At 40.1% G+C, this 16,891-nt stretch overlaps 1 protein-coding gene across 1 annotated transcript in view; it reads right to left on the bottom strand.

Annotated features, from left to right (window-relative positions):
- Positions 1–316: 316 nt before the first annotated feature.
- Positions 317–16,891, bottom strand: part of ntng2b (netrin g2b) — an 84,734-nt gene continuing 68,159 nt past the window's right edge. The window contains 11 exon segments of the mRNA XM_085414238.1: positions 317–1,719; positions 2,821–2,955; positions 6,674–6,841; positions 11,860–11,934; positions 13,074–13,166; positions 13,792–13,863; positions 13,866–13,904; positions 15,472–15,567; positions 15,685–15,762; positions 15,923–16,018; positions 16,204–16,284. Of these exon segments, the coding sequence (XP_085270364.1) occupies positions 1,496–1,719; positions 2,821–2,955; positions 6,674–6,841; positions 11,860–11,934; positions 13,074–13,166; positions 13,792–13,863; positions 13,866–13,904; positions 15,472–15,567; positions 15,685–15,762; positions 15,923–16,018; positions 16,204–16,284 (1,157 nt within the window). The 3' untranslated portion in view covers positions 317–1,495.

The raw sequence follows: 16,891 nt of genomic DNA, 5'->3' as shown, positions 1-16,891 counted from the left end.
TGTTTATACTGTGGAAAAGATTTTTAATTAGCCCCTTATTTTCACTGCATCTGCAAGTGGCATTTCCAGATATAAAAACTCTTTTGCAACTTTTATCAGAATAAAATAATTTATATTCTCTTGACAGGAAACAGTTCTTTGTGATTGTCAGACAGACTGTCGGTGGATAAATCGGAATAATCCGTTCGTAGTAATAAGCATTCAACACTATGCCCAAAGAGAATAAAATAGATAAAATGAATGACTTGCAATGATGCCTTTTTTCTTTCTTTCTTTTTTTTTTTTTTTTGGTAACACCCCCTCTCCGCCTGCTAACCCCCCCCCCCCGAAAAAGAAGATGATTAATAGCAAGTAACTGTGGACACCGACTGAATGAAAAAAAGTACAATCAAGAAGGCAAATTAACAGTCATATTTACTGCAAGGTTTAGACTCAGTGTAATAAAATGCTCTTTTTGGAATAGATGTAAATGTATTTCTTTTTTTTTTTTATAATTTATTGTAACTCCAAACAAAAATAATTTCTACAAAAAATATTCAAATAATGTCATATAATATCGATACGTGGTTCATATCTTTTCTCTCTCTTTTAGACTTCTGATTAGTTAAATTCTTCTTCCTGAATACTGTGTGAAGATTAAATCTCGCTAAGTGTGGCAACAATCACTCATTCCTATAACAACCATAATAGTGACTAATGTATTATAATTCATAACCCCCTGGATATTATATAATATGTATAATCTCAGCAACTGCTAGTGGGCACATTAGATACAATGACTGAAGATATATATTTTTTTTTTTTAGAAAAAAAAATGCAGCAGGAATAGAATAAATGTAAAATCAAGTCTCAGATTAAGAGAAAAAAATGAAACCTGGTTAATATACTACGTAGGCCTCAGCAATAGGATCAAACAAGCGCCTCTCCGCTCGACCCTTGTCAACATGCCTTGTCCTCACTCTGAGCCCGACCGCACGCCCTCGACGTCAGTTGCAAGTGAGATCCGCAAGTCAACCGAGAAAGAGAAGAAATTTAAAAAAAGAAAAGAAAAGTCTTGTGATAACAACAGCCATTCCCTTTGATGTGAAACAGTGGTGATTAAGTTTTTGTCTATGCTTTTTGGTTTGATGCACATTGCTCCAGCTTAGGAATAAAGGGAACAGTGGTTGGTATGATTTTTCTTCCCCCCCCTGCATCTTTTTTCTGTGAGGTTGCTCATATTTATTCTCTGTTTGTCCTTCGCACACCTGAGTGTACACCCAGTGCCATTACAGTCCTGTGAAGTGCGCATGTGTGTTTGAAACGGGAACGGGAGTCGAGTAGTGATCGGTGAGCGTGTGCGCTTTTAAGAGTGCTGCAGTGTTGGGTCCATTACAGGGACGACCCCTTCCCATTTTGGGTCACCCGTCGCCTCACAAATACGCTCATATACACATGTTTTAGGTGTGAGGCAGGGGGGTGGGCGGAGTTGGGGGGTGAGGAGGATTTTCGTGGCTCAATGGGGCGTTAATGTGGCCAGCAGGTAGGTTAGCAGAGTGCTGAGCAGCAGGGTGGCCGTGGAAGGGTGCGGCAAAGAAGCGCCGCTGCAGTCCTTGCCCGCCTCACAGCGCGAATGTTGGCACAGTACCCCCTTGAACTCTGGAGGACAGATGCACTTCAGGTTCTGGTAGCACGTTCCTCCGTTCTGGCACAGGAGCATTTCCTCGTCACAAACGTTAGCTGCAGAAAAGAAAAGAAAGGTGAGAATAGAAAGTGCAGCATAGGGAGGAAGTGGCGTAGAGGATGGAGGGTGAAGGATTTGCAGAGGTAAGGTGAACGGGAGAGACGAGTTGTGAATAAAGAGCATGCGGGGAAGTGACAGAATGACAGGCGGTAAAAGGATAGTGGGGGAGTAAAGAGCACAAAGACGAAGGAAAGATGTATGGCAAAGAGGGAGACAGGTGGGGGATGATAGAAGGGGCAATGTTAGACAAAACATGATAGGAAACAGAAATGGGGAGGAGGAGAGGAATCCAGGGCAGAAAGAACAAAGTAGAAAAGAAAGAGCAGGAAGGAAAGAGCCGAGATAAATTCTCCAGTCTTTGCCTCGGGGACTACAACAGGTAACACCTGTCTTTTTTTTCTTTCGTTATTGCAGCCCTTTTCTTCGACTGTTTTTCTTGAGCATGCACTTTTTCAGGGTGAGGTCAGAATCACTGTATCAAATCCAGCAGAAAATACACAACATGTGTTTTATTTGTTCAGGAGTCTTTTGGAAGAATGAGCATCGTCGGGAACCATAGGTACTTGGGTAACTGTACCACATAACATACTTGACCTAAAAATGTTCTGAGGGGAAACGGGATCCAGCTTCCGTGACAAGAAGTAATTACATGTGCTAACATTTTTTTACTACACCAAAGATAATTGGTTCTGTTGCCTGGGAGTATCTGGAGTAAGATGTCACGGCTAAAACAAACTGCACGGCCTTTTAGTGCAGCATGTTCCATATTGTAATAAAAAACTCACAGACAGATGCATTTGTTTTTGTGTGTGTGTGTGTGGGTAGTTGGGTCTACTTGAGACTGAGACCAATGCCTCGATGGTAGATGGCATAAGGAAGGCGTTTCCCCATAATAGGGTTAAGGTGCGACAGGGTCATCAATTAAATAAGAGGCTGATGTCACTAATGAGCTACGTGATCTATTCCTCTGTGAGAACGGACAACATCCAGAGCTGCACGAGCTAAATGGTGCACTTGCAAAGGCCCTGGAAAGACTGCAACGTTTCCTCAACTCGAAATTTTTTTAAACCACCAAAAGTCAGTATCCCCATACTCACGGTAACAGCCTTGCTTCCAGTAGTATCCTGGCAGACAGTCGTCACATTTGGCCCCCGTGGCCCCGTCTTTACACTGACAGAAACCTGTGCCGTTACACCGGTCATGAACAGAGCCCATCTGGTTGCAGTTACACTCTGGAAGAAGAGAAGGGTGGAGAAGAAGAACAGAACGAGTCAGTTATAAATGCTTGTCTCATTTCATTTTTTTTCTGCTTTTTGGGTGGGGGCGGGGTTAATCTAGACTTGAAATGAGTTTGGCTCAAAATCTACACATTTGTATTCAGACCACTGAGTTGTGTTTGATGTTCAACATCTTCAGAGCTCTGGTTCTGTGCATGTGAGGTGAAGTTTCTCTAAAGGCGTCCAAGCGTTGAAGACATTCAGGGCTGAATTTGAGGCAATTTTTCAGCCAGAAATATATTAGTGTTTAGCCTGCAGTGTATCACCTTGTTGAACATTCAGTGTAGTTTTTTCTTTACTTTCTTTTTTCATGCAAAACTCCATGATTATGTGATCAATGTAGTCCTGTCTGGGCTACCAAACTGTTATGATTTCAAAGGCATCTCACAGGTAACATTTATTCTAAAACAGCAGAGCACAAATTGAATTTGGAGACAAATTTTCTGATTTGTCTCCAAATTCAATGCATATGCTAACATGCACAGTATATAATTATGAGTATAGAAGGAAAAAACAGAGTTTGTACGATTCTAATGAGACTAAATGTCAACATTTGGTACAGCCGCCTTTACTCTCTAAATAGCCTGAGCTCTCTCAGACAGCTTTCCTGTACTTTCTTAGTAGTAGTCTTCAGGAATAGTTCTCCAGGCTTCTTGAAGGACATTCAAAGCTCTCCTTTGGATGTTCGCTGTACTTTTTTTGTGTTCATAATTCCAGCAATTTTGACAAGACCCTCAACATCACTGGCTGAAAAGCAGCCTGAAACCAGGACAGGTCGTCCACTGTGTTTCGCAGGTTGCTGTAGACACTCACTGTTACACCTCTCTTCTCTCCTCTCAATGGTTCTTGTGTAATTACACATGCCTCAGCTTTTTCTCCCTGTTTCTCTTCCTTAAGAATGGCTTCTTAACAGCTTCCACTGAGACCATTTCTGATGAGGCTTCATTGAACAGTAGATGGATGAACTGAGGGGCCAGATGTAGCTCTCAGGTCCTGCGTCAGGTCTTTACTGGATCCCCACCCCCCCACTTGTTAGAGACAAGATTTTCAGATATTGTTCATCTGTTATAGATCGTTTTTTTAGGCCTGGCACTTCTACTTCTAGCCTCCACTTGTCCAGTTTCCTCAATTCTTTTTAAAGACACACTGCATACCATGCTGAAAAATGCCAAGTGTTCATCTATTTGCATATTTTTAAAAAAATTATTTTTGGCATTATTTGTAGATTTAACTAAAGTAATGGGAGCAAATGATGGGGTTTTGTGACAGGCTGCTAGTAACAAAGTGCCTAAACATACAATTTAAAATGGTTTCTTTTGGTTCTTTGCTAACTTTTGTGTGTAGACACTACACTGGTTCTTCCCTTGAATTAGGTAACTTTTTAAATGCTCGAATGGGTGAGAAAACCTGGAGAACTAGTGCTGAAGACACCTTTAAGAAATACAAGAATGTCTGGCTCCTTGAAAGCAAAATATCAAGAACTGAAGGATGGCACAAGACCCTTGCAGGTAAGCATTTTTCAACAACTTTAGAAGCCTTCTTAAAGTGTGAGTTTTTAACGCGGGGAGCATGGTAGTGTGGTGGTTAGCACCACTGCCTCATAGCTAAAAGGTCCTGGGTTCAAATCTACAGGCTGTGATCCAGCTTCCTCCCATAGTTCAAAGACATGCACATTAAGTTAACTGGTAATTGTAAATTGGCTATAGCTGTTGTGTCTCTCCCTCTGTGGGATAGACTGGCAATCTGTCCAGGGTATAGCCCACCTCTTGCCCTATGACAGCTGGGCTCCAGTCCAGTTATGACCCTGAATTAGATGAACCGAAGAAGATGGATGTATCCCAATGCCATTATCAGGTAGTTTTTAAATTGGGTTACAAACTGCCTGTGCTGGAGAAACAGCTGCAAAGTCACAAAAATACTCCATATACACAGTGTGCTGTGAAGTCTCCCCTGCCTGCTGTAGTTTGGTTAAAACACTCTCAGTTCATTTGTCTATTTAGTGCATTTCACTTGAGCTGATGTGAGAGCTGTCAGTCAGTGCACAGGCGCCCTATATTAATATGTATAGACTAAACATAATACTATTTTTTCTTAATAAATTGCTTTATTTCCACTAGTCATTAGGATTCCAAATCCATATATCCTTGAATAATATTGAGATCAGTGACAGCTGGCAGCAGATAAAAGGCTCACAAACTGCAGAGCTGCGTATTTAGGATACATTTGTCAGTGAGTTGATGATGAACTGATGATTCTATCATAATTTGATGTAAGTCAATAGCTTGTCTTTTGAGAAAACCCGAGATCGCCTTTAGTAATTTATTATAAAATTTAGCATTAAAAATTAATAGAAGTGGGAAAAAGTCTGAGATTAAGACAACCACAGCGCTGTGGGTTGGCATTCCTGTGTTTGTGGGTCATGTGCATCAGTATTGGTTGACGTATGGGAGCTTTTATCTGTGAATGTGTGTGGGGAGACTGAGTGCAAACACATTTGTATTTTACAGTGTTTGGCTTCTTGCTCTAGAGATGCTAGTTTGAACTGATTTCTGTTGCCACACTTGGTGTGCCAGTGTGCTGGCAGATAAGCTAATGGGACCTTATTTGTGCTGACTCCAAGGCCTGGCCCTGTGTGTGCCCTGACCGCAGTGAGTTTACCCTCCAACCCCCTGCAGTTCACCTAGAGATGGATCCAAATCAACACCAGATTTTCCGCTCCACAGCTATGCAAACAGAGTGACCTCTTATCAGGACGTGCCCTTAATGTGACTGACTTTAAAACAAACACACATTATCCTGCATATCACTGCAAATAACAATACAAAACTATTCTTTTTTTACAGTACAGTTATAAAATAATCCCACAGTTTCTGTTCTTCATTGTTTTGGCTTTGCATGGTAGAACAGAAGACATGATATGAGTTTAAAGAGTTGGCTTCTAGCTCAAAGGATGCCTGAGGGTGTTCGCATTAGTACTGGCTGAACAGTGTCTGACTTCTTTTATTCAAACTGTAGTCCGCCAAGCTTTAAGATAGTAGCGAAAAAGCCCTTAGAAACTCACAAAGCTTTGATTTCCAAGCAATAAAAACTTCTTGAGTGGCCACATCAGTCACCTGTGTATACTGTTCCACTTACTTAAGACCGCGCTGAAAGGCAAGAAAGCCCTGAAACAAGCAGAGATTTCATCACAAGTAGTCGTATCATCCTTTGCTTTGTTTGTTCCTATCAATTAGAGTGGCTTTAAGATTTTGTTAGAACTGTATGTTCCCTGCAGTTTGAGAATAAGTGTCTAAAACAAGGCTATTTCTTCACTTTTTCTCTGATATGGATGTAAACGCACACGGCTTGAATCTGACAGCACTATAATCCCGTAATTATCGTGTCCTATCTAAATTCAAAGCAAACATAGGCAAATATGTTTTATAAAAGTGCCGCTGAAAAAACATTTGCATTAAACACTACGCATTAAAATTTCACTGCTACACCACCAAGTGTTGGTAACTTTGTTTTTAACTTAAGATGCATCATCTTGTTGTTTGAAAATTTAAACGCGCCTAATGGATCTTCTTACCTGTTTCACTGTCAGTCACACACACACACACACACCCACTGCTGTCGTACCGATGCGCCCCCCCCCCCTCCACATATTCTCCCCGTTTCCCAGCAGACTCACCGATGCAGACGCTCTCATCATCCAGTTCGGCAGAGGCGTTGCGGTAGAATCCCAGTCTGCAGTGTTGGCAGTTCTGGCCCCTGGTGTTGTGCTTGCAGCTGACGCATGTGACGATGTTCAGGTAGTCGATGTAGCTGCAGCGATTGGAGTGGCCGTAGCACTCGCAGTCTGAAAGAAAAAGTGGTGGATTTCAAATTTCTTCTCAGGTGTAGGGAAAAAAAAGATTCATGAATGAAATGGGATAGAGGGTGGGGGGTGTTGCAGTCTTGGAGGTGTTTTTGGGTGACACAAGGAAATGATAAATGAGCTGAGCTTATATAAAATGTCTGAAAGTTTTACTTTTAGATGTCAGTGGAGAAACAAATGATGCCGTGTGTGTTTTATGGCTTTCCTTTCTCACTCTATATTAGTTCAATAAAGACAGACCACTCCCTCTCCATTACTACACTCACAGGTTTGCTGAGTCTGCTTCACTGCGCTGCACTGATTACTGATGGGAATTGCACTATCCTGGCTATGGGTGTGTGTGTGAGTGTGCACATGTTTGTGGCTATGTGTGCAGCTGTGTGAATACAAGCATGGTAATTGTCTCTGGGAATTTAATTGTGTTACAGAATGAGCAGATTATAAGCTGTAGAATAGTAACTAAGGGAATTAGTTTGAGGTGAGTGGTACAGTGAGTGTTTGGAGACTGCGCTTGACAATATGAAAATGGTCTGACCCTGGTTAGGCTGATGGAAAACTGGCCTTTGTTCACGCCTCGGCAACGAGTCAATCTGAATAACTATTGGAGCATGTGTAAAATACCAAAAAGTCGTTATAGGAACAGTAAACTTTGTTTCTTTATTTTTAAAATGTGATGATTTTTTTTAAATTTTAACGCAGCGATGTGTAAATTCCCACCAAGGTCAGGTTTGCCCCATGTTGCATCAGGTCTTCTATCAACAAAACTCAGTTTAGGAACTCGGTGGATCAAAATGTTGACGATGCAAATTGATACCGAATTCAGCTGCTCAGCAGTTCAGGGCTTCCTTTATAACATGCATATTATTATTATTATTTTTTGTTTTAATGAGTGAAGGGTTTGGACTGAAGACAGGCCAGTTTAGCACCTGAACTTTTCAAAGCCATATTGTTGGAGTATATAAAAGCTTTAGTTTGCCGCTGTCTTGTGCCTCAGTCACACACTTTCTTTCTGGACAAGTTCAACCTCATTTTGATTACTTTGGTTGCTAGCATCTTGCTACAGTCACCCACTGTTTGAATGTAAGATGCCGACTGGTCCCAAGCAGTAGCGGTTTTTGATATGGGCGACACGGGCGGTTGCCCGGGGCGGCATCACGGGCATCGGCAAAAAAAATAAAAATAAAAAATTGCTCGTACTCATGCTGCCCCGACATCAACCAGCGCATATTGGGAATGGCATAAGCACCGATCGGTTTTCTATCGCCCATTTGCTGGGAGTAAGGGTGCCCTTTGTTTGCGAGGTGCGCCTGCTGCTTGCGGCGCAGGCAGGAGAGGATTCTCTGGCTAGCTGGAGCAGCATCTAATAACCAACAATATTATGATACAGACTCATAATTTGCACCGATGTTTTTTCAAAATTCTATACGCAAAAAGTGAGCGCGAGAGCCATCGGTGCACCTGCTTGCTGCTGAAGTCAAAGTAAACTTGATTGTCATCTCCGCTACATACAGTCCAGTATATATTGTTTTATCTTGTTGTTGTTTTAATATTGGGCTGTTTTTATTTTATGTTTTATGTGTTTTATTTATTTATTTTTGGTGTTTTCTGTTTTTCTATTGTTTTAACTTATTTTCTGTACAGCACTTTGTTCCTGTGCTGGGTATTTTAAGGTGCTTTATAGATAAAATTGGATTGGATTGGATATAGAGAGACGAGACGACGAGGCTGCAGTTACAGCAGTGCAAGTGAACAAACAATAAATATAAGAACAGTAAGAAAATAAATATACACTTTAGGAGGTAAAGGGATCAATAACAATTTAAAATTTATAATTTACAGTTTGATGATTTAAAGTCTTACACACAAGCCGTCGAAAGGGGAGGAGGGCAGCTGCTTCCAAATAGAGCACATTTCATTCATAATGCTGTAAATCCAAGCCCATTATGTATTCATGATTTGAATCCTGGGTTGTGTGAAATCCCAGAAATAAACCCTTGACAAAGCGAATCTGTGAACTAAGGTGTAGGTGTGTTAGGTTATGTTGTGGTGACCTCGGGTTGGGGGATGGGTGTTCATACTGGAATGCAAAATGAAAACCAATGGAAGATGGACAAGAAAAGTTCAAAGCCATCAGGTCCTCGGTTTAGAAAAAATAGAAAAGAAGAGGAGGAGAAATGAGCAAAAGATACAGGTAAGCAGATGTGTCACTGGATAATGGCAGGTCATCCTGAAACAATCAGAATCAGAATACTTTATTAATCCCTAAGGAAATAACGTGGGTTACAGTTGCTCCAAAAAGAAATGGTAAAAATAGTAACAGTAACAGACTAAACTCCAAACAATATATTATGTTACAGATTTTAATATTAATTTGTCAGTGTCAATTGTTGATTTGTCCTGTTCTCATTGTATGACGAATTATGGCTGTTTGCATACTATGCATATTCTCTCTCTCTTCATATGTGTGTGTGTTTGTGTTTCTCTGGTAAATTTCGACAACAGTCTTATGTTAATGTACAATCCTTAATATGCTTTATGTGTGTGTGTGTGTGTGTGTGTGTGAGGGGGGGGGCAGAGGGAGTGTTAGCCCGGGGCGCCAAACAGGCTGGTCCCAAGCACACTCGGGCAGGAGCAAAACTTAATAATGTGCAAGTGAGTAATTGTTGAGTGTTTGCAGAGGAGTTGCAAGGTTTTCAGTGCAGCACCATGTAGCTCTTTGCAACCAGTTTTACTTTGCAACAACAGTCCCACAACCACTTGCTAACTACTCGTTAGCAAGTGGTTGTGGGGAACTACTCGTTACAGTACTTTCGCTGTTACCCAGTAAAGGACTTGAAACATACTGTCACTGTAATTACCAGGTAACTACTGAGGACACATATAAGACCTTTCTTTTAGTGTTTATGTACGAGCACAAGACAAAAAGACAAAGCAAAGATGAAAACTGGCACAAAGAGACCTTAAAATGATTGCCATGGTGATTCTACTGTAGAAATGGAGGCAATAACGCTAAAAGCCTGACTGCTCATCACTGTCTTTGTTGCTTGTTAAAGTTCAGGGTCTGGCTGCTGGGCTCGGGTCAAAATGCACTCAACTTTAACATCAATCTGAGTTTTTTGCCAGCTTTGCATTAGGACCCTGTCTGATACTTCTCAGCATATTCCATCTGTTTCTATCCTGCATGCAGTTTGCACTTCAGCAGTAATTATAAAAGTAATGCTGATCTCTCCAATGCTCAAAAGTTGCACACCTCAATGCCAAATTTCCTGCATGTGAACAAAAATTGGGAACAAAACACAAGTTTGTTTGTGCTTTTTTTTTTTGTCTTTCCATGTTCCCGGCGTGCAGATAACTTAAGAACCTTTACAACCTGAGTAACAACATAATGTACAACAATCACTGAATTATGTACAGTAACTTGTTACATTACTGCATTACCCAACACTGTAGTAATCAGGTAGTTGACAACTTCTTTCTTTATTTAAATAATCAGGACCTTGCAAAATGTCTGGCTGGCAACAAAGCTTTTATGTTGTTCAGCAATAACTGTGTCCTCACAGGTGTGCAAGTTATCTACCTGCACTACCAGCAGAAAGGTGCTGTCTACAGATTTCAGATCTCTTAATTAAACTTCGAGTTAAGTTTTTTTGTTTTGAATTTGTGTAATTTTTCTAATTGTTCTTCTTAAAAAATCATATGTTTATATCAATGTGGACACCAGGACAAGCTGTGCATAAATGTGCAGATGGCGTTTCCTCCTTCATTATTCTATATTGTAAATATAAATCAATATAACAAAAAATGTTGTGAGTATTTTTGGTCCTACACTGCAGCCCAGCTTCCTCCTCTTTTCACTGTTGGTTTTTCCATTCACACTGTTTTAAATTCCCTTTTATAAAGTGCTGCGTAATCAGAGATCTTAATTAAAATTTCTCTTTGTAATTCATGAATTATTCGAGCGGATTTGATTTCAGGTTTTTACTCCCTTTGCTTGTACACTTGATAAGTTAAGACTTGTTACAAGTTTTGCACCCTAAAACCAAAACGAAGAAAAAAAGTGATAATGTGGAGAATGGTTTAAGATCTCTGGATAATTTTTCCACAGAGAGAGAAAAAAAAAAAGCCGGTTATAACCTAGTGTAGGATCTGTGTTGTGCAGAAGGGTGTAAGAGAGGAGAGGTTGCTCGACAGTCTCTTTACGATTATCTTGGCTGAGACTCGTACCTAATTAAGGTTTTATTAAGCTTTAGAAGTTGGCTGCAGTGGTGTGCTGCAAGGCATCACTGTCCTCTAAAGAGGCGTTTACCAGGCATGTTTATGCAAATACACATTTAAATGCACATTAAAAAGTCGGAGTTTAGCTGTTTAATCAGCCGTCACATTATTATTTTATTATTGTTTGGTTGATGATGCCAGCTGAAATATTAATGAGCTGGTTTAAAGGAAGCCAGCGAGAGGAGCACAGTAAAGTGCCTCTCTCAGCACTGAGGGAACCATGCTAGCAGTGGGAGGAAGAACTGCCTAATTAAATATAAATGGCCAATTACTCCACAGACTAGAGAGGCAATGGGACATTGTTCCACAAATGAACGTTATGAGTCAAGATGCTGCTTTATAGGTATTTATCAATTGTGAACCGTTAACATTAAACGACAGTTATATTGCAAGACTGAGAGGAAACAACCTGCATCAGAGAAGCTTCAAGATTGGTGGAATAATGGTACATTTAAATCCAAATTCTTACCTTGATCATGCACATAAACACAACCACGAAGGAGATGCATAGAGAAAGAATGAGTGAAATGAAAAAAAAAAAAACCCAGACAAAATACAAAGGAGGGAATTCTTCCACAGGTTTTCTACTTGAAAAGCATCATCAACAGTTTAGTGAAATGACAAAGAAACACTTTACAATTCACTGACCCAAAATCCACAGGATTTAATTAAGCTCAGATTTTCTGTCTTGTTCTTCAGACCTTGTGTTTGTGTTGGTCTCTTACCTTTGAAATCATCGTATATGATCCCAAACAACTGTTTGGCCTGGGGCTCTCCTGAGATCAAAAGTTTCAGCAGCCCTTGAGGGATGAAGCAATCTCTCTTCAAAAGTCAGCTCCAGATCATTCACTGTGCTATAGCCATCTACAGCACCATAGCTTCACACAGCAGGAGCTAGTATACCCTAAAGGTCAGTGTCAGTACTATAGAGGTGCTTATTGGAGGAGGTGGCAGGGATTCCCACTAGATCCTACCTTAAAAAAGGGGATTGCTTTGTTCTATAAAGCTGACAAAATCTTTAACTAGTGCAGTGTTTCTTCACTGGTCAGACCGCAGATTTTACAAGCATTTATATGCAGTAAAGAAAGTACAGGTATGCCACACTTGGCTTCAGCTTGGTATAGCTGACTTTTACATGTAATTTTGTTGCATAAGTAGAATGCAAAATGTAAAATCTTGTGGAATTGGTCCAACATAAATGCAATTGACTGGATACACTGACTGGATATATTCAGTATATATCAAGCATATTTCCTTATTGTTTAATAACTTGAAATTAAAAAAAACTTTCATTTTAGGTAATCATCTTTTAGTTCTTTTTTTAAAAGCATATTTTTAGCTTTTAAGATTAATATCTGGTCCTGAAACACTGCCAATTAATTATAAACAAATGTGCACAAAAGTTACACAATAAATGATCATATTCAAATTCGCATTATACCAGAGGCTAAAGACAAGCCACTAATCCCACCACAGTGCTGCAGTGAGACTGTGGTGAGACTTTGGTGGTCCAAAGTAAAGAAAGGACAAGGGCGATTTCATACACATTAATATAGAAATTTTAACAGATAACTGGGTAACCTTATGGTAAATATTGTATTAACAAATTTAAAGCTATGCAGAAAATTGGTGACAACCCTGTTTCAGTTACTAGAGGCAGAGAATAAAATCCACAACATTGCGACATATTTAGCAAATCTTGTGTCCAGACAGGGACCGAATGAAACATTGCACATAATTTTATTTTCATATGTAGATAATGAAATCTGTTAGGGAGCTCAAATGAATAAAGTCATTACATTTCACGGGGTATCTTCCATGCTGGCTTTTTATAACGTTTTTATAAATTCAGGACATTGTCCCCTGTTAATCTCATCACGATAAATTTGTCTGACCAGAGATGAATCACTGAGTGATTATTTCACATTTAAAATCCCACCTCGCCTTTTCCCTTTTTGCTTCTCCTCTTCTCTGTCTTCATCCTCCTCACGACCGACTACTTCCCATTCTGCTTTTTCAATGCCATGGTGTGCTACAAATGAGCAACAACTCAGAAATCAATCTATATTGATGCTGCACAGATTATCTCAGGTTTTTGTAAAGAAACAGAGAGACTACAAAAATCAAAAAAAGATTTGTGGAAAAAGCCTTTGCTAATGCAGATTCCATTCATGCATTCTAATGTAATACGATATGTGTTCTTTCTGCATTATAATGTGTTGATCAGACAGAACACGACGGTGTTTAAAATGTGGGAAAAACACAGAAACAGCACTTTCTTTTTTTCAGGAGCATCTTCAGTGTGAAATTCATCTTCCTTTTCTACTCTGCCCATTTATTTCTGTGCCATCCTTTATGCTATTTGCTTTTTCTGTCCAGCCCTTCTGCATCATTCATTGTCTTAGATAAAAAAAATGATTAAAAAATGGCTCTGCTTTTGCTAACAGACTTAAATTTAGCCTTATGGTTCATGTTGACAGACAGGCCATCATGTAGCTGAAGACATATATTTAGTTATTTTTTCCAGTTTTCATTTTTCACCTTAGGCTGCCAAGGTTAAGTGATGGTGAAAGTTTCTTCTACTGCCTGCATCACAAGTAATATACTCTTTCTAGCTTGTGTAACTCAAGTGAACGTCAAAAGGGCTACATATTAACAAAATGTCTTTTCAAATTTTATTTCGCTATGCTCATTCTCTTGACCGTGGTAAAATTAAATTTTTGTTTTTGACCATGAGTCTCGCATACATGTCCCTCAAATTTATGGGAGAGTGAATGACACATCAAGAAAAAATGAGCTACATTTCATGATGAAATTCCTAGCACAACATATAGCATAGATAGCTTTCCTTTCGGCTGTTGTTCATGTGAGGCTGGAGGCTTTGTGGTCACAAGTCTCATGTACATGTTTACTGTTCACAAAATGTAAAGGAACACTTTTTAACCAGAGTGTAGACTCAGCTAAGTAAACTTCTGGGATATTGATCTGGTGAGTTAAGTAGCAGAGGGGGTTGTTAATCAGCTTCAGCTGTTTTGGTTATAATAAAATTAACAACAAGTTCACTAGAGGGGAAACCCAGAGACAACCCAGCAACACAGAAATGGTTTACAGGTGGAGATATTGACATATTTTCCCTCCTTATCTTTTCTGTCTGTTTTCTCATTAGTTTTGCATTTGACTAGGTCAGTGTCACTACTGGTAGCATGAGGCGATAACTGGACCCTACAGAAGTTGCACAGGTAGCTGTTTGCTGTCTCCCAGCACAGTCTGAGGAACATTCAGGAGATTCCTTGAAGGGGGGGGGGGGGGGGGGGCATGACTCTAGCAGATAAGGGCCTAGCTATAAGGCCCTTAAACCTTTATGCAATGACTACCAGGATGAGCATTGCCGGTGCCCTACAATATGACCCCCAGCAGGCCTTGGTGAAGATGTCAGAAACAGACGTCATGGGTGTCCGACATCATCTAGTGGACCCTGTTCTCACGGGCACAGTGGAGTCTGACAGGGATTTGCCACAGAATTGCAGATTTGGCAATTCCACCGCTAGCGCCCCGTCCCTTTTACGGATAAGAGTAGGTTCACCCTGAGCACATGTGGAAAAACATGAAATGGTCTGGAGAAGCTGTGGAGAACGTTATACTCTGTAACATTGTTCAGCATGAGCGATTTGGGGAGGGATATCCATGGAGTGACGCACAGACCTATACAGGACGGGCAATGGCACTCTGACTGCCAATCCTTCTCAGAGCCTACACTATCGCAGTGGGTCCTGGATTCCTCCTGGTGCACAACAATGCCCGACATAGAATGCAGACAGTTCCTAGAGGAGGAAGGAATTGATACCACTGACTGACTCCCACGTTCACCTGATCTAAATCCAATAGAACATCTCTGGGACATTATGTTATGCATCTGACGTCAGGGTGTCTTTGAATTCAGCCCAGTCCAGTCCATATCAGTATAGATATCCAGAATGATTTTTTTCCCATTGACGTCTCACATGTTTTCAGTGTTCCCTTAACTTTTTGTGCAGTGCACGTCACACATGTGGTTGACAGTCATATCAAAACCAAAAAAGGGATAAGAAAATAGCTCTTTCCTCAACTAACAAAAATACTAATTGAACAATGTCGATCTCTGTTCCTTTACTTGGTCCTACTGCAGTTTCTGTCATCTCAGTTAATATGATGCTGCCATTAGTTTGAATTTTGATACATTTCTTCTGTTTAAAGTTGCCCAATTTTTAATACTTGTCAAGTGATATTGTTAACTTGTAAGAAAAGTTTTCTGCTGTATGTTTTATTATATAACTAACAAACTGACCACCATCAAATACCTTTTCCTTCTCTATGACTTTCTTCCCCCATGCCCGAGGTTGTTAATGTCATGTGCCCATGACTCTCATGAACATGTCCGGCAGACTTGTGGTGGTCTGAAACAGCCGTTGTCACTTTTAATAACTAAAACTTGGAAACATTAAAGTTTATCCATTGCATATTTCACTCACTAGCTACCCAAACACATCTACCACTATATCTAAATTATATACCTTGCCTGGGTGTATGCTCCTCGCCATGCTCAGATGAGGTTCTGTGGCCATGTGTGTGTCCCTCAGAGCTGTGCGAGACTGGCAAAATAATTGTTATCAACATTAGATGCAAACATTTCTACAATTTCCAATATGCAGTAGCAGATTAGCTAAGGTTTCTTTATAGAGAAAGACTGTTAGTACAGGTGTACTACACAAGGAACTATAACTGCAGTAAAACAATCCCAGTCACAGATACCTCTTCTTTCTGTATGCCTCTCTTCCTCCCTTCCATGTCCATGTGTTGTTATGTGGCCATGGGCCTCATGCACATGTCCATGAGACTCGTGGTGGTCTGAAACAGCAGTTGTTATTAACGCAAACAGTTTAACAACTAAAGCTTGGGAACATTCGTCTCACATCTGAGACCCCATTTCTCTCTTTTGACATAAAAAAAAAATGTAATTAAAGTATATCTACTGCGTATTTCCATCACATGGGTGATCACTACCACTACCCCTATATCTAAAAAAGATATACCTTGTCTGTCTGTATGTTCCACCTCTCCATGCTCAGATGAAGCTTTGTGGCCATACATGTGTCCCCCAGAGTTGTGTGAGTCTGACAAAATAATTGCCATTGGTATTAGACAAAAACATTTCTGCTGTTTTCAGTATTCAGGTGGAATTTTCTTCTAAGGGTTGCTATGCTTTATTTATGGAGAAAGATCATCTGACAGTACAGGTGTACAATAATATACACTCACCAGCCACTTCATTAGTTACACCCATTGAGTTGTTTGTTAATAATGGAAATATCTGATCAGCCAATCACATGGTAGAAACTCTATGTATTTAAACACATAGACATGATCGAAATGACCTGCTGAAATTCAAACCAAGCGTCAGAATGTGAAAGAAAGGCAATTTAAGTGACAGTTATGTTTGTTGATGCCTGAGTATTTCAGAAACGGCTGGGATTTTGTCACACAATCATCTCTGGATTTTATGGAGAGAATCCAGGAGAATGGTTCCAAAGAAAGCCAAACTATCCAGAGAGCAACAGTTCTCTGGGCTAAAATACATTGTTGGTGAGATCAGAGGAGAATGGCCAGACTGCCCTGGGCTAATAGGAACAGCATTAACTCAAATAACCACTTGTTAAAACCAAGGAAAGCAGAAAAACTTTGAAAGCTTGAAACTGGTTGGCTTCAACAGTAGAAGACCAC

Source organism: Rhamphochromis longiceps, linkage group LG7 (assembly GCF_057381845.1).
Source record: "Rhamphochromis longiceps isolate RC_006_pf linkage group LG7, R_longiceps_female_GT1.1, whole genome shotgun sequence".
Taxonomy (NCBI): Eukaryota; Metazoa; Chordata; class Actinopteri; order Cichliformes; family Cichlidae; genus Rhamphochromis; species Rhamphochromis longiceps.
This window is presented reverse-complemented; position numbering and strand designations above follow the sequence as displayed.